This window comes from Chenopodium quinoa, unplaced genomic scaffold, assembly GCF_001683475.1.
Source record: "Chenopodium quinoa cultivar QQ74 unplaced genomic scaffold, ASM168347v1, whole genome shotgun sequence".
NCBI lineage: Eukaryota > Viridiplantae > Streptophyta > Magnoliopsida > Caryophyllales > Amaranthaceae > Chenopodium > Chenopodium quinoa.
Window position 1 is genome coordinate 188,955 of NW_018742966.1, and position 21,635 is coordinate 210,589.

Sequence of the window (21,635 nt, forward strand, 5' to 3'; positions counted from 1 at the left end):
GATTTATCATACCCATCTTAGAAAATTCGTAATACATTCTTCATTTCAAAACAAGCACTTCGAATTTTTAATATATAAACATAATTTATTGATTAATTAGCATATTACATTACTTTTTCTAAAATATGTATTTGTTAATATTGTACAAATAATATGAAATAAATAAGCTGTTTTTTTCCAACTTTTCTACTTAATATTTTGCAACTTCCATGCATTTGAAACAGAAATTGCTCGAATGATACAAGGAAAGTTGTCAATTGCATGTGAATTTTACTAGTAATGATACATGTGGGTCATGTTCTTCAGGAAGTTCATATATAAAAAGAGCAGAAAACATGATTTGTTTTTCGTTACATAGCAATTAATTTGTTTGTCACAATGTGAAGGAAATTTAAATCACACAATAATAATCAAGTACAAGAACATTATGTTAGATGTATTATGTATCATAGGAAGATATGACAGATTGACAGGCTTGCAATGTCAGTAACTTCTCATAAACTTGCAGAGTTTAAGTCTTGGATATGCTAACTACAACAATATCAGTCCAAAAAAGAATTCTGCTGAGACTGCAGGCATGTACGTCTCAAGAGTTGACGATTGTATGAATGGGTCGTGTTTGTGTTTGTGTTTGGTTTCTAGTTGATTTTTCAAGTTGTTCACAAAACATTTTGCAGCTTCCAGCGCTGTGCTGGGGTGTGGCTGTAATTTTAGTTATAAGGTTAAAGAGCAGTCAATTCCACTGAAATGAGATAAATGTCAAAATAATTTCCAGGCAACATCATAATATAGGCATACAAGAAGATTTTCAATGCACAATTTGGAAAGTTACAGATTGAGAATGTTATAGTATACTGTTACAAAGATAGACAGTAGTCCGCAGTTTCTGCACCAGTGTCATTGTGTCAAGCAGTTTTTTTTTTTTTTTTTAGGCAGTGGTTACAAAGATAGACAGTAGTCCTCTCGAATTACCCATATCTTCTGCATTCCACAGCTAGATTATGAGCCTCTTGGACTGATTGTCTATCCACTTTTATACAAACAACGAAATCTCTTTTGCTGGCAGCCTCTCTGATATCTTTGATGAGATGCTTCTGCTCCTCCTCCGCCTTACTGCGGTCCTGCAGAGCTTGAATAACCTGCTGAGAATCCGTATTTATAATTATATTACCAAAGTTCTCCGGAATTCCCTTGATTGCTTTGAGCATAGCCATCCCTTCAGCTTGATTGGAAGTGCTTGCATGGATTCTCTCCACTTCTCTTAAATGATTAAGTTCTCTAGATTCAGCTGTCCATGCTACTGCTGCTGTCCAGTGTCCATGTTCTTGAGCATGTCTGGGAGATCTATTACATGTTTACAGTATAAATTTGATCACGGAAAATTTACCCTTAACCTGAGCACACTGAATCTTCCATATATGTCACCATTTCCGAAATAAATCACCAGGCATGCCTATGATACAACATACAAGGTCACTCGCTTGACATTGCTGAAAGATATCCAGTCAGTGGGAACACTGCCTTTCTCGACCCAGAAGTTATTTTCCGCATATGCCAAACTGCAAACCTCCCTCCTCACACAACCAAAAATCTTTGGTAAGCATTTGCATGCAGATCTTCAAAGACATCAGGGAATTTGCTACCCCTTTGTCCCAATGCAGCTAAAAGCAAATTGATCTTCTCTATTGGTTTTTTTCAAAAGAGGTTGCTGCATCAAAGAAGAAAACAAGGTCATTTTGTGCATCTATGAATACGAATTAAATAAGACCGCTTATCTATAAACTGATGCATTTGTCATTCAACTGGCTGAGGCCTAAGAAAATGGCATCCGGTATAAAATTCTTCCGGCCATTGTAATTCATAAAAACTTTTGGCATTATTGAATCGCACCATGCACATTACTGCACTAAATATTCTGAAATCAATTACAAATACTCTGAAAAGCTGTTTGATGGATGATTATTAAGTTTGGAAATGGAATGATAAACTTTATTATTATTTTTTTTGGTGCAAGTGATAAACTTTATTATTCAGTGCCTGTTCAAACTTTCAATTTTAGACTCTGTTGTCAAGGTTTAAAACACAATGTCTCCATTGCATGATGCATTCCAAACCCAGGTCACAAAAGCCACTCCCCCCATAGCATCACTCCCCCTCTCTCATGTGACCAACACAGCCAATTTACACAATTTCTAGATTACACCTCAGAAAACAACATAAAAAAAATAGCATGAAATCTTTAATTAGATTATCACACAAGAATATTATGAATGAAAATCAGTATGAGACAAAAGATTAAATCCTCGGGAGGAAAGGGAAAAGAGAGAACACAATATCACACCAAATTGCAACGAATCATAGACAATACCGACAACACCAAGCAAGTTGATCAAGGGTTGAGTCCATCACCACTAAAAGACCATATGGCCCACATCTGGCCTTAGAGTTGATGAATTCCCCACACCCAGACCCAGCAACCATGGTTGACATTACATCAATTATAATATCAAGGAGAAAGGAGCAGTAATTATCTTTATTAGAGATAGTATGACTTTAAGCAGATGAGAGGATGATGGTTGGTGACATGCAAAAGGATGTGAAGCAGAGTCATGCAAAGGCAGCGGAGTAAAGAACAGAGCTTGAGGAATCAATTATTAGAGAAAAATAACCAAACAGCTTTAATAAGAGGATAGAATACATTCCTTTACTTTATCTAACACCACTCAAATTCTAGTTGAATCACACAGGCTTTGATATTATCAATTTGGCAACAAAAGTGACTCTGCTCGAGAAAGTGACCATGAACTAAAGACACTTCAGGCTATTTGAACCCTCTAGGCTCTTAGTTGGTCTCCTCTCCAGTTACTTAATATCAGTTCAAACATTTTCATGGCCTTTTTGTTTCTTTCTAGAACCTCAATAGCCCCAGACATCGAGCGAATTATGGACATCAGACAGTCCAGAAGCAATTCATTGTGCAGGCAAATTCTGATTTTCTAAGTTGGTAAAACAAGGTCTTGCAAGAAAAAAAAAAAAAAAAAAAAAAAAAAAAAAAAAAAAAAAAAAAAGCCAGGTTAACATATTGCCACCTGAGAAACTTTGAATTTTGGAGAACTGCAGCTAAATAGAAGCTCCAAGAGAGAACATTATATTACATCAATCAACAGAAATGAGGAATACTATCTCAGTGTTCTTACAATCAATCAGACTTTTAAATCTGTATTATTTACAGTGACAGCCAGTGGGTTTCCCGCTGCCAGTCCCAAGCCTAGATAAAGGAGGGTTATGGTTAGAGCCGTCAAAAGTTGACCCGACCCGAAATATCAACTCAAACCCGATTATTAACCGATCCATCTGAACCCGAAAAAATGGTGACCCAAACCTGATCTGACCTGACCGGAAACCAACCCTAGACCCGAGTTGACCCGAGTATGTGAGACCCGAATATGAACTCACCTGGAGATGACACGAACCGAATGTAACCCATAAATTATTGACCTAAACCTAACCCGACTTGAACTGAAATTGACCCAAACCCGTTTTAACCCGTCAAAACCCGAATTTAAACCGACTTGTTACTAGCCTGACTTGAATTTAACCCGACCCGTTCCTAACCCGACCCGAATTTAACCCAACCTGTTACAAAACCGACCTGAAATCAACCCGACTTGTTATTGACCTAACCCAAATTCAACCCGACTTGTTATTGACCCGACCCGAATTTTACCAGACCCTGTTACTAACCAGACCCAAAAATTCAACCCCATCTATTACTAACTCGACTCGAAATCAACACGACTTGTTATTGACCCGACCTAAAATAAACCCAAATTGTTCCTGACCCGATTTCAAATCACCTTATATGCAATTTAGACCACCTTATTATTATTGATCAAAGCATTTTTTCCAAGGAGACCAAGGCAAAAGAAAGGAGAATCATCCTCAAATTTAAGAGTTAAATATAGTATACATTTGTTGTATGGTCAAAGAAGATAATTATCTTTCTAAATTATAGACTATAATTCCCTAGTATATTGCCATATATATTATAGTCAAAGGAAATAATTAACTTGATAAAAATAATAATTATCTATTTATAGTTAGTTGAACCCAAACATGACCTCACTTTGGAAATAACCCGACCTGATTGTAACCTGCAAATTATTGACTTGAACATAACCCGACTTGAATTTGAGAATAACCCGACTTATAAAAATAACTCAACCTGATTATAACCCGCAAATTATTGACTTGAAGCGAACCCAACTTGAACCCGAGAATGACCCGTCTTGAAATGACCCGACCTAATTATAACCCTCAAATTATTGACTTGAACCGAACCCGACTCAAATCCGAGAATGACCCAACCTGATTTATAACCCGCATATTATTGACTTGAACCAAACCCGACTCGAACCCGAGAATTAACCTAACCCGTTTTAACCTGTGAAAACCCGAATTAAACCCGACTTATTGTTCACCCTACTCGAATGTAACCCGACCTGTTATTAACCCGACCCAAACCCGATAAGAAGTATAACCTGACGTGACCCGACTAAAGCATGACCCAACCCAAATCTGACCCGCATAGGTTATGGTATTAATCCAAATTGACCAGACCCACTCTTACCGACCCAAACCCGGCCCGTTTAACCGAATTGACAGCTTTACTTGAAACCTCCAAAATTTCTCAAAAAGCATGGATATTATTCTTCAATTTTGGAATTTTTTGACTTTTTTTCACCCGCAAATAAAAACTGCCGAAATGTTTACCATGATCCCTAATACCGTCCGGGAGTCCAATTGGGTCGGTGGAACCATCCAATTTACCTTTAAACGACCAATTTACCGGTTTACAACTTGCACCGATTTCATTAACTCAAGCTTACCATGAAGATCTATGACAACATATAATGATCATATATGGTTCCAAACGACATTATATGACCCCATATGTATTCCCCAAAATCTCAAGACTTTTCGACACCAGACTCCGAAACCTCCAAAATTTCTCAAAAAGCGTGGACATTAACCTTCAATTTTGGAATTTTTAGACTTTTTTCGTCCGAAAATAAACATTGTCGAAATGTTTGCCATGGTCCCTAATATTCTCCGGGAGTCCAATTGAGTTGGTGGAACCATCCAATTTCCCTTTAAACGACCAATTTACCGGTTTACAACTTCCACAGATTTCATTAACTTAAGCATACCACGAACATTTATGACAACAAATAATGATCATATATGGTTTCAAATGACATTATATGACCCTAAGATGTATTCCCTACAATCTCTAAGCTTTTGGATACCGGGCCCCGAAACCTCCAAAATTTCTCAAAAAACATAGATATTAGCCTTTATTTTTGGAATTTTTGGACTTTTTTCGCCCGGAAATAATAATTGTCGAAATGTTTACCATGATCCCTAATACCCTTCGGGAATCCAATTGAATGGGTGCAACCATCCAGTTTGCCTTTAAACGGCCTGTTTACCGGTTTATAACTTGCCACGATTTCATTAAATAAAGCCTACCACGAACATTTATGACAACATAAAATTATCATATATGGTACCAAACGTCATTATATGATGCCGAGATGTATTCCCTAAAATATCATCGCTTTTCGACACCGTGCCTCGAAACGTCCAAAAAATTTTAAAAAGCGTGGATATAAGCCTTTAATTTTGGAATTTTTTGACTTTTTTTTGCCCGGAAATAAAAAATTGCCTAAATTTTAACCATGATCCCCAATACCCTCCGGTAGTCAATTGGGAAGGTTGAACTATTAAATTTGCCTTTAAACGACCAATTTACAGATTTACAACTTGCACCGATTTCATTAAATCAAGCCTACCACGAACATTTATGACAACATATAATGATCATAAATGGCTCCAAACGGCAATATATGACTTCGAGATGTATCCCCTATAATTTCAAGACTTTCGACACCAGGCCCCGAATCGTCAAAAATTTCTCAAAAAGCATGGATATTAGTCTTCTATTTTGTAATTTTTGACTTTTATTCGCCCGGAAATAAAAATTGCCGAAATGTATACCATGATCCCTAATACCATCCGGGAGTCCCATTGGGTGGGTGGAATCATCCCATTTACCTTTAAATGATCAATTTACCAGTTTACAACTTGCACTGATTTAATTAACTCAAGCCTACCACGAACACTTATGAGAACATATAATGACCAAATATGGTTCCAAACAGCATTATATGACCCCGAGATATCTCCCCTAAAATTTCAAGACTATTCGACACCGGGCCCCGAAATCTCCAAAATTTCTCAAAAAAAACATGGATATTACTCATATTAGTCTTCAATTTTGGAATTTTTAGACTATTTTTCGCCCGAAAATAAAAATTGCCGAAATGTTTACCATGGTCCCTAATATCATCCGGGATTCCAATTGGGTTGGTGGAACCATCCAATTTCCCTTTAAACAACCAATTTACAACTTGCACAGATTTCATTAACTCAAGCCTACCACAAACATTTATGACAACAAATAATGATCATATATGGTTCCAAACGACATTATATGACCCTAAGATGTATTCCCTAAAATCTCTAGGCTTTTGGATACCGGGCCCCGAAACCTCCAAAATTTCTCAAAAAACATAGATATTAGCCTTTATTTTTTAAATTTTTAGACTTTTTTCGCCCGGAAATAATAATTGCCGAAATGTTTACCATGGTCCCTAATACCCTTCGAGAGTCCAATTGGGTGGGTGCAACCATCCAATTTGCTTTTAAACGGCCTATTTACCGGTTTATAACTTGAACCGATTTCATTAAATAAAGCCTACCGCGAACATTTATGACAACATAAAATTATCATATATGGCTCCAAACGTCATTATATAACCCCGAGATGTATTCCCTAAAATCTCTAAGGCTTTTCGACACCGTGCCCCGAAACCTTCAAAATTTCTCAAAAAGCATGGATATAAGCCTTCAATTTTAAAATTTTTTGACTTTTTTTCGCCCAGAAATAAAAATTGCCGAAATTTTTCCATGGTCCCTTATACCATCTGGGAGTCCAATTGGATGGGTGGAATTACCCAATTTGCCTTTAAACGGCCAATTTACCGGTTTACAACTTGCACCGATTTCATTAAATCAAGCCTACCACGAACATTTATGACAACATATAATGATCATAAATGGCTCCAAACGGCATTATATGACTTCGAGATGTATCCCCTAAAATTTCAAGACTTTCGACACCGGGCCCCGAATCCTCAAAAATTTCTCAAAAAACGTGGATATTAGTCTTCTATTTTGTAATTTTTTACTTTTTTTCACCCGGAAATTAAAATTGCCGAAATGTTCACCATAATTCCTAATACCGTCCGGGATTCCCATTGGGTGGGTGGAACCATCCAATTTGCCTTTAAATGACCAATTTACCGGTTTACAACTTGCACCGATTTCATTAACTCAAGCCTACCACGAACACTTATGACAACAAATAATTACCAAATATAGTTCCAAAAGACATTATATGACCCCGAGACATCTCCCCTAAAATTTCAAGACTATTCGACACCGGACCCTGAAATCTCCAAAATTTCTCAAAAAACGTGAATATTAGTCTTCAATTTTGGAATTTTTAGACTTTTTTTCGCCCGAAAATAAAAATTGCCGAAATGTTTACCATGGTCCCTAATATCATCCGGGAGTCCAATTGGGTTGGTGGAACCATCCAATTTTCCCTTTAAACGACCAATTTACCAGGTTACAACTTTTACAAATTTCATTAACTCAAGTCTACCACGAACATTTATGACAACAAATAATGATCATATATGGTTCCAAACGACATTATATGACCCTAAGATGTATTCCCTAAAATCTCCAGGCTTTTGGATACCGGGCTCCGAAACCTCCAAAATTTTTCAAAAAGCATAAATATTAGCCTTTATTTTTTGTAATTTTCAGACTTTTTTCGCCCAGAAATAATAATTGTCAAAATGTTTACCATGGTCCCTAATACGTAAGAGGCACTAAAACGGGCACGGGGACAAAAAACGGGTACGGGGACGGGGACGGAAAACGGCAAAATTAAAAATGTAAAAAACGGGTACGGTAAAAAAAAAACTAAAAATATAGAAAATTAAATTCATACATAAGTCATTATTACAAATTCAAGATTAAAGTTTTTGACAAAAGCATGTGAATAAACAAAGATCATTCTACAATAATCAACTCGTTTTCCAACTCGGGCTCATCAAGTGAGAACCCCACATCCTCCATAGAATCACATGCATCTCCACCAACATCCCACATCTTCGTGTTATCATCTCCATACTCATTGAAATTTCTTGAAGCGAGACGAAGGTTATTGTGGATGTAAATCAGATAACTTACATGTCACCGCGGCACTGCCGAGCAGATGGAGTGGTGGGTGGTCGGCTACTTCAGTCTTAAGGTTTCAAAGAGAAACTATAATGACTAATGAGTGCCCTAGCCCTGCTCCCTTAGATTCAATGAGTAAGTAGTTTTTTTTTTTTTATTTGGGCCCTTCTTTTTTTTTATTATTTTTTGAACTGGGCTTGGGCTTTGAAAGTCAGAATGTTCAATTTGCTCTTGGGGACGTCTAAAATGTGCTGAACCGGACCCGAAACGTCCCCAGATTTAGCACGGGTCGTACCCAAAATTTACAGTCGTACCAAAAATTTTGGAAACGCCCTGGGGACGTAGTTTTGCCGTCCCCGTACCGTACCCGTCCCCTAACCGTCCCCGGTACGGGAAACGGCCTAAAACTGTCGTACCCGTGCTTCCTAGCCTAATACCCTTCGGGAGTCCAATTGGGTGGGTGCAACCATCCAATTCGCTTTTAAACGACCTATTTACCGGTTTATAACTTACACCGATTTCATTAAATAAAGTCTACCGCGAACATTTATGACAACATAAAATGATCATACATGGTTCCAAACGTCATTATATGACCCCAAGATGTATTCCCTAAAATCTCAGAGTTTTTCGACATCGTGCCCCGAAACCTTCAAAATTTCTCAAAAAGCATGGATATAAGCCTTCAATTTCAGAATTTTTTGATTTTTTTTCAACCGGAAATAAATATTGCCGAAATTTTTACCATGGTCCCTTATACCCTCCGGGAGTCCAATTGGGTAGGTGGAACTACCCAATTTGCCTTTAAACGGCCAATTTACCGTTTTACAACTTGCACCAATTTCATCAAATCAAGCATAACACAAACATTTATGACAACATATAATGATCATAAATGGCTCCAAACGACATTATATGATTTCATCCCTATAATTTCAAGACATTCGACACTGGGCCCAGAATCGTCAAAAATTTCTCAAAAAACGTGGATATTAGTCTTCAATTTTGTAATTTAAACTTTTTTTCGCCCGGAAATAAAATATGCCGAAATGTTTACCATGATCCCTAATATCGTCCGGGAGTCCCATTGGATGGCTGGAACCATCCAATTTGCCTTTCAATGACCAATTTACCGGTTTACAACTTGCACCGATTTCATTAACCCAAGCCCACCACGAACATTTATGACTTTAAATAATAATCAGATATGGTTCCAAACGGCATTATATGACCCCGATATGTGTCCCCTTAAATTTCAAGACTTTTCGACAACGGGCCCCGAAATCTCCAAAATTTCTCAAAAAAACATAAATATTAGTCTTCAATTTTGGAATTTTAGACTTTTTTCGCCTGGAAATAAAAATTGCCGAAATGTTTACCATGGTCCTTAATATTCTCCGGGAGTCCAATTGGGTTGGTGGAACCATCCAACTTTCCTTCAAACGACCGATTTAACGGTTTACAACTTGCACCAATTTCATTAACTAAAGCCTACCGCGAACATTTATGACAACAAATAATGATCAGATATGGTTCAAAACCAACGTTACAAGGTAAGAGGTACGATTCGAAACGCGGTACAGAAACGGATACATGGTACGTTACCATGTATGAATCCGGTACGATGGGTACGTTGTGTTTAAAAATCTAATACTGTACTTTTTAAGTGAAATAACGTTTACTCTTTTTCAAAAAAAAAAAAAGTTAAAATTCTAAATTAATTGTCATCTATCCAATTATTTTTTATATTAGTATAATAATGTAACAATTTAACTTTACATGGAAAATTAAAAGTAGTGGAATTTTAAAAAATGATAAAGAAAATTGAAATCCCCTATATCATCACGTGACTTTCTTGGCGACTTGAGTCGCGACCACCGGCGAACTGAGTCGCGCCTGTATCGTGTTCCTGTACGAGAAAATCAGGTCGCGATTCGCAGCAACGTACCGCGAACCTTGTAACGTTGTTCCAAACGGTATTATATGACCCCAAGATGTGTCCAGTGTATGAAAAGGCGCGCAAAGGCGCAAGGCGATAGGGGGTAAGCGCTTTTTTTGGCCTGGGCGAGGCGATTTTGATTAAGCGCACCTAAGGCGCCCGAGGCGCACTTAAGGCGCACCTGAAGCAAAATTCTGCCAATTTTTTTCAAGTGTTTATATAGTGCGCCTCACTTCAATGAGGCGCACCAAGGTGCTGCATATCCCTTATCGCCTCAGCGCGCCTTGAGCTTTTTTACACATTGGATGTGTCCCCTAAAATTTCAAGACTTTTCGACACCGGGCCCCAAAACTTCCAAAAATTTTCAAATAACGTGTATATTAGCCATTAATTTTGGAGTTTTTTTTACTTTTTTAGTCCGAAAATAGAAATTGCTGAAATGTTTACCATGGTCCCTATTACATTCCGGGAGTCCAATTAGATGGGTGCAACCATCCAATTTGAACGGCCTATTTACCGGTTTATAATTTGCACCGATTTCATTAAATGAAGCCTACAACGAACATTTATGACAACATATAATGATCATATATGGTTCCAAACGTCATTATATGACCCCGAGATGTATTCCCTAAAATCTCAAAGCTTTTCGACACCGGGCCCGAAACTTTCAAAATCCTCAAAAAACGTGGATATTAGCCTTCAATTTTGGACTTTTTTTACTTTTTTTGCCCGGAATAAAAATTGCCAAAATGTTAACCATGGTCCTTAATACCCTACGGAAGTCCAATTGGTTGTGTGGAACCATCCAATTTGTTGTTAAACAACCAATTTACCGGTTTTAAACTTGCACCGATTTATCGGGTTTACAACGGCCAATTTAATTAACTTGCACCGAACCTGACTTGAACCGAAATTGACCCTAACTCAATTTAACCCATCAAAACCCGAATTTAACCCAACTTGTTACTAACCCTATCTTAATTCAACCCGACTTGTTCCTAACCCGACCCGAAATCAACCCGACTTGTTATTGACCAGACCCAAATTCAACCCGACTTGTTATTGACCCAACCCGAATTTTACCAGACCTATTACTTACCCGACCCAAAAATTCAACCCGATCTGTTACTAACCCGTCTCGATACTAACATGACTTGTTATTGACCCGACCTAAATTCAACCCAAATTGTTCCTGACCCGATTTCAAATCACTTTAAATGCAATTTAGACCACATTATTATTGTTGATCAAAGCATTTTGTCTAGGGAAACCAAGTCGGTCCAGGCACCAAAAGAAAAGAGCAACATCCTCAAATTTAAGAGTTAAATATAGTATATATTTGTTGTATGGCCAAAGGAGATAATTATCTTCCTAAATTATAAACTATAGTTCCCTAGTATATTGTCATATATATTATAATCAAAGGAAATAATTAGTTTGGTAAAAATAATAATTATCTATTTATAGTTACTTGAACCCGAATATGACCTAACTTAGCAATGACCCGACCTGATTGTAACCTGCAAATTATTGACTTGAACATAATCCGACTTGAATCCGAGAATGACCCGGCTTGGAAATGACCCAAACTGATTGTAACCCGCAAATTATTGACTTGAACCGAATCCGACTTGAACCCGAGAATGACTCGACTTGAAAATGATCCGATTATAATCCGCAAATTATTGACTTAAAACGAACCCGACTCAAACTCGAGAATGACCCGATCTGATTCTAACCCGCAAATTATTGACTTGAACCGAACCCGACTCGAATCCAAAGGTTTTGGAATTAATCCAAATTGACCCAACCCGAGTTGACCCGACCTACTCTTACCCGACCCAAACCAGACCTATTGACAGCTCTAGTTACGGTAGGCCAGTGACAACCAGTGCAAAACTTTGTCACCTCACATGACACGTGACATGACAAATATTTACAATAGTTAAGCTAACAAACAATATTACTTACTCTCATTACCAAAGGGCCAGCCTAGACTTTACATGCAATCTCATATCATTATATGCACACTATTCACTATTGTATAGCTTATAGCAATTGTTAAGCTTTAATTAAGTTTGAAAGAATTCTTAAGAGGCCATTAAAGACACTTTTCATTCTAATACTAACATCTTCTTCCAGGTAAACTAAGGATGAGGGTAAAGGCAAACCAATTCATTATTGAACATTTTCTGGATTGTGGTTCCCACTGAGGCCACTTGGGCTACTGTAAATTTCTATCAGCAATAACTTAAAGATTTTTTTTTTTGCATAACAATATTTGTAAGACTTGTTTTTTGTGAACCTTAGAGTTCGTACCTATGCTACTTTGATCACCATACTCCTCACATTCCTCTCTTTAGACTCGCTGCTACAGCTGCAGCACAAAAAAAAAAAAAAATAAAAAAATAAAAAAATTAAGCCGCATTAAAAGGCTGACCATGCAACTCATATAGAAGATATAACTGCAAGAAAAAGAAAATTAAAATGAACATACAAGATCCGAGCAATACATGCATAGGGAATGCCTGAATCAGTTTGATTGTGCAGAGAGTCTACTAAGATTGATAAATATCTGTCATAAATGAAAATATTAATGAGATTCATTTATGCTTAAAGTACCAGTAAACTTACAAGTTTGATCAAGCAGTTGTTCTCATAGCATGATTTCCATGGGCCACATTGCAAGTCTCTGGTACATATAGAAGTGTAAAGCCCACATCCATTTACAATCATGATAATCATGTGAGGAAAGCCAAAAACTTTCATACCTACAGAATGACAAGCGATAATCTACATCACAGCTTGATATCATGTAACGCCAACTCAGGCAAGAAAATAGGCAGCCTCCAATTGTTCTCGGTCACTTTGCCTCCATTTTTTTTTCACTGCTACATAGGACCAATGGCTTTACAAAGAACTAATATGCATCCAAATGAGATTATATTTAGCCTACAATTGACAGAGGTAAGAGCAACGGGCATCCTCAACCTTGTTAGTGGTGCTGCTCGTCCTGGAATCTTAGTATCAACTTGAAAGCGTGTAGGAAATAAACTGGCATACTACGAAGGAGACAGGTGCTACCAAGTACCACCCTATGACCCTACCAGATGTGCTCAAATTGTCCCAGAAAATGACTGCCTGTGTGTACATATTACAATTGAAGTCACCAAGACTACTGAAATAAGAATCAGCTTCCTAGGTATGTGAGTGGGTGGGCCATGGCAATCTGTTAAATGTAAGCTCAAATCTGCCATAGAGAGCAGCTACTCTGTAGACAAATCTCACTTTCAAAGAAGTAAGAAGAGAAAGAATTTTGTAGCCTAGTCAGATCATCAAGACTTTTTTGCTGATGCTTGCATGGGAAAGGTTGGTAGCATATTGAGCAACTTCTTATGATCTTCGTTCTTAGAAAGTAAATCTACCAATATAGAAGCAGTGAATAAATCTGGTGAAAGTTTTCTTTTCTTCATTTCTTGAAGAAGCTCCACCACCATCTTGCTCTCATTTTTCTTACAAAATCCATGCATGAGGGTATTGAATATAAAATCATTAGGGGCACAACCTTTCTCTTCCATTTCTCCAAAATAACTGTAAGCCTTTTCTAATTTGCTTTCCATGCATAACCCATGGATCATGGCTCCATAGGTTACAGTTGTCGGTTGCAAACCGACAGATGGTAATCTAGAGAACAGCTCTTTGGCAGCTTCAAAGTTCTTCGCTTTACAAAGCCCATCAATGAGGCAATTATAGGTCTTGACTTCCAGCTTAGAACCACGAGCTTCTAAAGTATTAAAAAGTTCCAATGCCTCTTGAAGGCAATCGTTTTTGCAAAGCCCATCCAAATATATGGTATAGGTAACTGAATTTGGTGCGAGGCCAAGATCTCTTATCTCACCAAATATTCTTCCAGAATCCTCAACTCTTCCACCTCTAAGAAGACCAGTTAGCAAGGTATTCATTGTTACAATTGTTGGCTTAATTCCTTTACTAACCATATCTTCATATAGCTTCATTGCTTCATCTGCGTTCCGGTTTCTAAAATATCCATTCATCAAAGTATTGTAGCTAATTACATCGCAACCATCACTACTACTTGCTAATAAGTCAAATACTTCTCTTGCACCATCAACATTACCAAGTAAACAGAGGCCATCTATAAGTGTGTTATGTGTAAACACATCAGGAAGCACACCTAGCTCCTTCATTTTCTCCAACAGTCCTTTCGCTTCTTTTGCTTTGCCAACTTTGCAAAGCACACTAATGAGCATATTGAACGTCACCACATTAGGCTGGATACGTTGGTCCAACATTTCGTTAAAAATTCCTATTGCCTCTTTCCATGTCCCAAAATGACAAAACCCATCAATCAAAGAACTATAAGCCACAACATCGGGAGAAATACCCTCGGATTTCATTTCCATGAACAATGTTTTCGCCTTATGGACAAATCCTGCTTTACAAAGACCATCAATAAGAGCAGTATAAGACACTAAACTAGGTTTAAAACCAAAACCAAGTTTCCCATTCCCCATTTCTCGATGCAACCGCAACGCGGCTTTGGCATTCCCCGTCCTACACAACCCATTGATCAAAATCCCACAAGTAGCCACATTTGGCTTACAACCCAAATGCACCATCTTCCTAAACAAACCAGCAGCTTCACCAATTTTGACCTCCAAACACAACCCTCTAACCAAAAAGTTTAATGTCATCACATTTGGCTTAAAACCCTTCTTTAAAATCAACCCTAGAACCGAAAACCCAGCACTAGTACATTTCATACTACAATAACAATTCAACACAGTATTCAAGGATATAAAATTGGGAATCAACCCAATTGAATTCAATCGTTTATAATAGCAAATAACAGGATGAAATTGCTTACTTTTAACCATAGCACCCAACAAACAATTGAAAGACGAAATTGGTGGGGTGGGGTGTAAATGAATCATATGATCAAATAAAGATTTTGCTTCTATAGTGATATTGCCTGATTTGCAAGTAGTACTTAACCATTGAAGCAATTGGGTACCTTCTTCAGATTGAGACATTGAATTTAGAGTAGTTTTTCTGGGAGTAAGTTCGGAAGGATCTACATGAAATAAAGATGAAAGCTTGTTACCCGTTATTGCAGAAGCTGCCATTGATGGTGCATCAGAAAAACGTCTTCGAATGATGAAAGCCATGAATAGCAGTTAGCAGCGCCACAATGCCCACAAACGAGCGAAAGAGGAAATGATAGTGCCAAGGGAAGTTGAAGTGTTGAACTAAAAAAAACAATGTAACCCCGATTTGGTGTTTCCTCTATTTTAAATTAATGGTAACCGTTTGACTTATACACAAGATGATATCACATTGCGAATTGTTACAAAGTTATCGCTAATCTAAAATGTAGAAGTGAGCACATTTACAAAGAAGGAAACAAAGTTGCAAATTGGCTTTGCTAATCCAGGAGTATCTAAAAAAAACCCTAATTTAGATTGTATTTGCATAATGATGCAGTAAGTGTTGTTTTGCCACATTTTATTCCTCCTTAGATTGTTTTTATTTTTTCCGGGGCTAGCCCTTATGTACATCAATAAAAATGTAAGCAACTTAGATCTTATTAGGTGCTTCGTATATACTAGTATTGTTTTAAATGTTAGTAATGTCTATCTAAAATCATCCCACCCCTTTTAAATCAAATGTCTTAATGTGTAACTATTGGTGAGTTTTCTTATGCTTAGGCGCTTAGCGTCCAATTACATGGAGCAATTTAAAATACTTTATGCAAATAAAGGTTTTTTTTTACTCCATATCATCTAATGTGAATGACTTGCTCAAATAATTTAACTCCTATTAAACAGCAAAACCGTACAAAATATTGGGAGTTTTGACTTTTGAATACTACGATAAATTCATTTTTGTTGTCAAAATAATTAATCGCAAAAAAGTTAAAGCTTGTCTTAAATTTAGAAATTAATAGATAAGTTAAATCTTGAGATAATATATCATAAATTTACTGTAAATAAATAAACAAGTTAGTTTTTAAAGAATTTAATGCTCATCTTAAAATTAGAAATTAACAAAGTAGTAAAATCTTGAAATAATAATAACTTACTCGTGATAAATAAATAAAAAAGTTAAAATTTGAAAAAATTTAATTAGAGGAAAAAAAATAATAGAAGAGAAAAGAAATAAATTTTTCGCCCTAACAAACACAACCCACTTGTCAAAATTACAAGAATTAAATTCATAGCCAAAACAAATCACAACGATTTGCGTGGCAAAGAGTGATCTCTTCCACTAATCACCCCCCTTATCTGCCATCTCAACACAGATTATGAATTTTCTCTCTCCTCAGCCCAATCATTCAGAGAAATGCAGCAAGGTAAGATCTTTTCCATAACATAATCCATCAATAAATATAGTTTTGCTTCCTATTTCTACTAATTTCGGCAATGCATCATCTTTTCTACAATGGAAACATCAACCTTCATAACTACTTACCTTAATGATATCCTTTCCTCTCAATCTGATTCTGACAATTCTAAATGTCACAAATCCTCAGATGGCTATGCAATGCTTATCGCGTCTACGGTTGGATTAATGATTGCTGCAGCTGCTGCATTATATCATCAACGCAACCTTAAAAACCAAAAACTTGTCCCTAGGATCAAGTTTGATAGCTCCAAGAGGGTGGCAAAGCTCGAGCGATTTTCCCATTATGTAGGTAATTATATCTAATTCTACCTGATACATGTTTATAGATCAATTACAAGCTAACATACATCTTATGATCTCCTGATATAAAATTTGGGACATTACATAATATGACTCATAATATAATCATGAATGTCTTTTGTGATCAATATGGGCAGCAAGGCAGTTAGGATTCCCTGACAGAAGGCTTTGTCCACAGCTCAACAGATTGGCATCTGATTATATTCAAAAGAGAGAAGGTTGGGAGGATACCGTCTACTCCTTTTTCGGTCGTGATCCAGATTGTGATTCACTCTTTATCAAGCTAGTCGAGGAATTTGAACGATGCATTCTCAGTTATTTCGCCTTTCATTGGAGTTTTGCAGAAACTTCCCTCAAACAGGTAATCCATCAAAGACCCGGCATGCAATCTAATTAGCACCCCAAAAATTTATCATGCTGAAAAGTAATGGGTAATTGAAACTTTTGCCTAAGGCCCTGCAAAAAAAAGCCATAAGTTTGTAGCAGTATTTGTACCATATTACATGACAGAATCTTATTCTAGGCTGGTATAAATTTCAGGTGATGCAAGGGCCAGAACCAGAACCGAAAAAGAAGCTCAAGAATATTTTGCTAGCTGCCTCAAGGTAAGTCAGAGAAAAACTCTTGCATTGTATAAAACATGAGAAACGAACAATATGGTTTCTTACAATGAATTAAATACTTTTACATGATACAATATGAGAAATGCGACACTAAAAGGGAAACCAATATTCATTTTCTCATGCTATGTGATGAGTTTAGGGAGAAGATAATAGAGAAGGTGACCAAAGACTTGAAGGTAGCTAGAGTATTTACCACATTGGTACAAGAAATGAAAGCAATTGGACTCGCTCAGCCAAAACCAGAGATCGATGAGTCTGAATGCACAGATGTGATGGCACCGGTAGCTTTCAAAGATAGAAGTCCAGTTCTCCTCTTTATGGGTGGTGGAATGGGAGCTGGGAAAAGTACAGTGCTTAAAGACATCCTCATTGAGTAAGGAATACATCTCTTTTATTATGCATGAAACCTGCAAAATATATTGAGAAAGATGATTTAAACAACAAGGGAATCATAGAATAACAATAAATAATTCTTTGATGAAATCAATCAAAACAGATGTCTCTGCAAAAGGAAAATTTTCAGGTTACTCCCCTGATACAAATTACTAATTTACACAAGACAGGGCCACAAGGGCTCTACTTCATTGCTTAACTCCCAATATATGTTTAACGGTCAAAAGAAATTGTTCCCTGCTGACATTTTAGGGGTTGACAATACCTGAATCTGCTTGCTGCTACACAATCTTAGCCTAATGAGTCAAGTTGAGGAAAATTACTGTTTATTGCAGCTCACTAAAATAATAACCGATATATATGATCTTGTATGACTCTTAATCTCTATCAACAATAATCTTTCAATTGAAACGAGAATCTTAATGCAATTTGGTCATGCTTAGACATTGAGTGCTACAAATATAAAAGTTCAGCTGCAAAACTAAGTACTGGAACCTCTGAAAACTAACCTCATGATCTCGATCATCCATGCAGGCCATTTTGGCAAGAAGCATCAGGGCAGGCAGTGGTCATAGAAGCAGATGCTTTCAAAGAAACAGACTTATTTTATAGAGCCCTTAGTTCACGGGGACATCACGACGCAGTCCACACAGCAGAGCTGGTAATTGTTTTCTCTTCTCCAGACATATGATCTTGCCTCAATTGCATATAGACCAATTAATATCAATAGCTATCACCATTCTAAAAACTAATACAATCGGTTAGAAAAACCTCAGTGCATATTGCAGGATTTGCAGGGGTAAGGTGCATCTTCCAGAACCTATTTGAACAGAAGTGCCTAGAGATAACAATAACTTGTGATTTAAATAACAATACACATAATTCCTAAAAAATCTAATATTATGAAGCTATTGAATCACAACTTGAGATTTTACGTATCATGTCTATATCTTGCAGGATAAAACATAGAGAGATCAAATTGCATATGCACTTCCTAAGTTACTAGGCCAGCACCATATCTTCACCATTTCCTTATTCTTGTGTACAGTATGTGACATATCATGATTGTTTGGGTCATAAGATTTTATTTCAAACAGGTTCACCAATCATCTGCAGACGCTGCAGCTTCAGTACTTGTGACAGCACTGAATGAAGGTCGGGATGTTATCATGGATGGCACCCTATCTTGGCTTCCCTTTGTAGTGCAGACAATTACTATGGCCAGGAATGTCCACCGTAAACGATATCGTATGGGACCTGGATACCATGTGGCTAAAGATGGAACTGTGACAGAAAACTACTGGGAACAAGTAGAAGATGAAGAGGAAGAACACTCATCCATTAAAAAAAGAAGGCCATACCGAATAGAGTTGGTTGGTGTTGTTTGTGATGCCTATTTAGCAGTAATTAGAGGCATAAGGTAAGCATATACTGCAATGTTCTATAAATCTGCTACCATCAATCATAGGCTCATATATGGAACTCCTACCATCAACTCATATAACACCATTCCTTCTACAAAACTGAGTTGCAAAGGATGTACTTGTATACTGTGCATAATGGCAGGCATGATACCTAGTCATATTAAGTACATTACAAACCACTGGAAACAAAGGTGAGAAAGGGAGTACAGCTCATAAAGACCTGCATTAAACCAGTCAAATATGAGACTACATTTTAGAAAAAATTTACAAAACTGAAAATATGCATGTGAATGACTTTTACAGTTCAACATTCATCCCTACAAGATTTCTCTTAACAGACATATTAGGATCTTCATACCATATTAATATATTATAGGCAGGATACTGACAAAATAAATGTTCAAATGTAGAACTAATGATTAATTTCTCATTTTACATGCAGGAGGGCCATCTTATGTGGGAGAGGTGTGAGGGTAAGTTCACAACTAAAGTCTCACAAAAGATTTGCAACAGCATTTCCAGCATATTGCCAACTAGTAGACCAGGCCAGATTATATTGCACAAATGCTTTGGAGGGTCCACCTAAGGTATTTTTTCTCACCTTCCCACTCTCTTTCTATGGTTTAGTTAACATTACTGTTGTCATTATTACAAATAACCAAAAGCATCCCCAACAAAATTCATCTAAACAAATTAGATCACCATTCAAAATTGGTAAATAAGGCACAACACAGATCAGGATTATATCTGCTCAGCCCAAAAATATATATCTGTGTTATTTTCTATTGTCTGGCTGACTGTATCTGCACATGCACTAATTACAAATTAAGATCATTCATAGAGCGAAACAGTCATGGTTACATTAGGCATAAGATCATTCCCGCATCTGAAGGAAATATTCAATTTTCTATTCAATCTTATTGTGTGTGCATGATCTGGACAAAATCAGAAATCAAAAATCACACATGCTCAAAACGATTTCACCCACACCACCCACGTCAACTTGCACACAGCCAGCCAGAATATTAAACTGTTTCTTGCGTGGCATTTTATAAAACTATTGTACTAAAGACCATTATTGTATAAAGTTGATAGGATGGAAGGACAGAGACAAAACCCTACTTGTTGATCCAGAGGAATTCAAGTGCCTAAAGATAATTTCAGAGTTGAACGAGGAAGCAGACAACATTTATGAGCTTTACAAGGACCCAAACCCAGCATGTCAAGATGGCTCTATTTGGAAAGACATAGTATCATCACCTTCAAGGTTAAATGTGCAACAGGAACTGAAATATTCAATCCAAAGAGTTGAAGGGTTGATAGATACCAAAAATAACAGGAGCAGCTTCCGGAATTTATGAGAGCTGGATGCCTGGATTCCAAAAGGATGCAAGCTGAAGTCTTCCACCATCTCGAGCTTCTTGTTCTGCAATTCTGAATTCTTCTGGAAAAACAGAGTCAAACGTCTGTATGTAGATCCAAGCACATCTACCTGCTAACAACAATATAGATGATACAGCTGCAGCATCATTTGGGGAAGTATACAGATCAATAAAGCACAAGTAGCAGTATGCTGTTTACAATGCAATTTAATTACGTTGCATCACACTGACCACCAAGCAACCAACGACACTCACGTCCTAGTGCCAACACTTACATATTTTGGTCTTTAATTCTCTATGAATTTCAGCAATTACCAATACCACTCAATGTTCATATAGCTTACCTCAAAAGACAACATTTTCCTTTGCCCTTCAATGCATTCAAGTTATACATCGCGGCTTCATTACATCTAAAATCCAGGCAGGATATGCCCAAAAAAATCTTAAATTGTCTTCTAAATTTAATATATAGTCAGAAATTAGAATGTTTTTGAGAAGTCAATTTGTAACAGTAGTCTAATACTGGGTATAAAAGTATCCTAAATTATGGTAAATAAGCAATCATGGCAAACCAATTTACATAGCTCCAACACCAAGCAAATGTACTAGAGTCAATGAGAATGAGGGTTGCAAGTCTTGCAATGAAATCCAATAATCGCTAGAACCAAGTTTCTTATGAAAAGTACCCTAAGAAACTTCAAATTTTCAAACTCATCATCCACACAGGCACACAGAAACTGATAGAAAGCACACATACTACAGCTCTCAA

At 37.0% G+C, this 21,635-nt stretch overlaps 2 protein-coding genes across 7 annotated transcripts; one reads left to right on the forward strand and one right to left on the reverse strand.

Moving 5' to 3' along the window:
• Positions 1–552: 552 nt before the first annotated feature.
• Positions 553–15,656, reverse strand: LOC110728930 (putative pentatricopeptide repeat-containing protein At1g12700, mitochondrial). Of its 5 annotated transcripts, none has more exons than XM_021908596.1 (4): positions 13,090–15,656; positions 12,953–13,010; positions 12,638–12,695; positions 553–1,708 (listed from the first exon to the last, which is right to left on the reverse strand). In XM_021908596.1, exon 1 carries the CDS (start codon positions 15,505–15,507, stop codon positions 13,654–13,656), a length of 1,854 nt encoding a protein of 617 aa, XP_021764288.1. In that variant the 5' UTR covers positions 15,508–15,656; the 3' UTR covers positions 553–1,708; positions 12,638–12,695; positions 12,953–13,010; positions 13,090–13,653. The 5 variants fall into 5 exon arrangements, with proteins under 5 accessions (XP_021764288.1, XP_021764287.1, XP_021764289.1 ...); XM_021908595.1 differs by having other exon boundaries at positions 12,816–13,010; XM_021908597.1 differs by lacking the exon at positions 12,638–12,695.
• A 603-nt stretch (positions 15,657–16,259) lies between these two features.
• LOC110728931 lies at positions 16,260–21,186 on the forward strand. 2 transcript variants are annotated; one of them, XM_021908599.1, is made up of 9 exons: positions 16,260–16,691; positions 16,872–17,033; positions 17,182–17,405; positions 17,585–17,649; positions 17,807–18,040; positions 18,595–18,721; positions 19,158–19,480; positions 19,927–20,071; positions 20,573–21,186. In XM_021908599.1, the coding sequence occupies exons 1-9, from the start codon at positions 16,682–16,684 to the stop codon at positions 20,843–20,845; spliced, it is 1,563 nt and encodes a 520-aa protein (XP_021764291.1). In that variant the 5' UTR covers positions 16,260–16,681; the 3' UTR covers positions 20,846–21,186. The 2 variants fall into 2 exon arrangements, with proteins under 2 accessions (XP_021764291.1, XP_021764290.1); XM_021908598.1 differs by lacking the exon at positions 16,260–16,691 and having other exon boundaries at positions 16,701–17,033.
• The last annotated feature ends 449 nt before the right edge of the window (positions 21,187–21,635 follow it).

Bases quoted from the DNA above. Each gene is read 5' to 3' on its own strand.
- LOC110728930 (XM_021908597.1), bottom strand. From the start codon at position 15,507: ATGGCTTTCATCATTCGAAGACGTTTTTCTGATGCACCATCAATGGCA.
- LOC110728931 (XM_021908598.1), top strand. From the start codon at position 16,781: ATGGAAACATCAACCTTCATAACTACTTACCTTAATGATATCCTTTCC. The intron at 18,041-18,594 runs GTAAGGAATACA...TCATCCATGCAG, and splicing joins CTTAAAGACATCCTCATTGA to GCCATTTTGGCAAGAAGCAT. The intron at 19,481-19,926 runs GTAAGCATATAC...TTTTACATGCAG, and splicing joins GCAGTAATTAGAGGCATAAG to GAGGGCCATCTTATGTGGGA.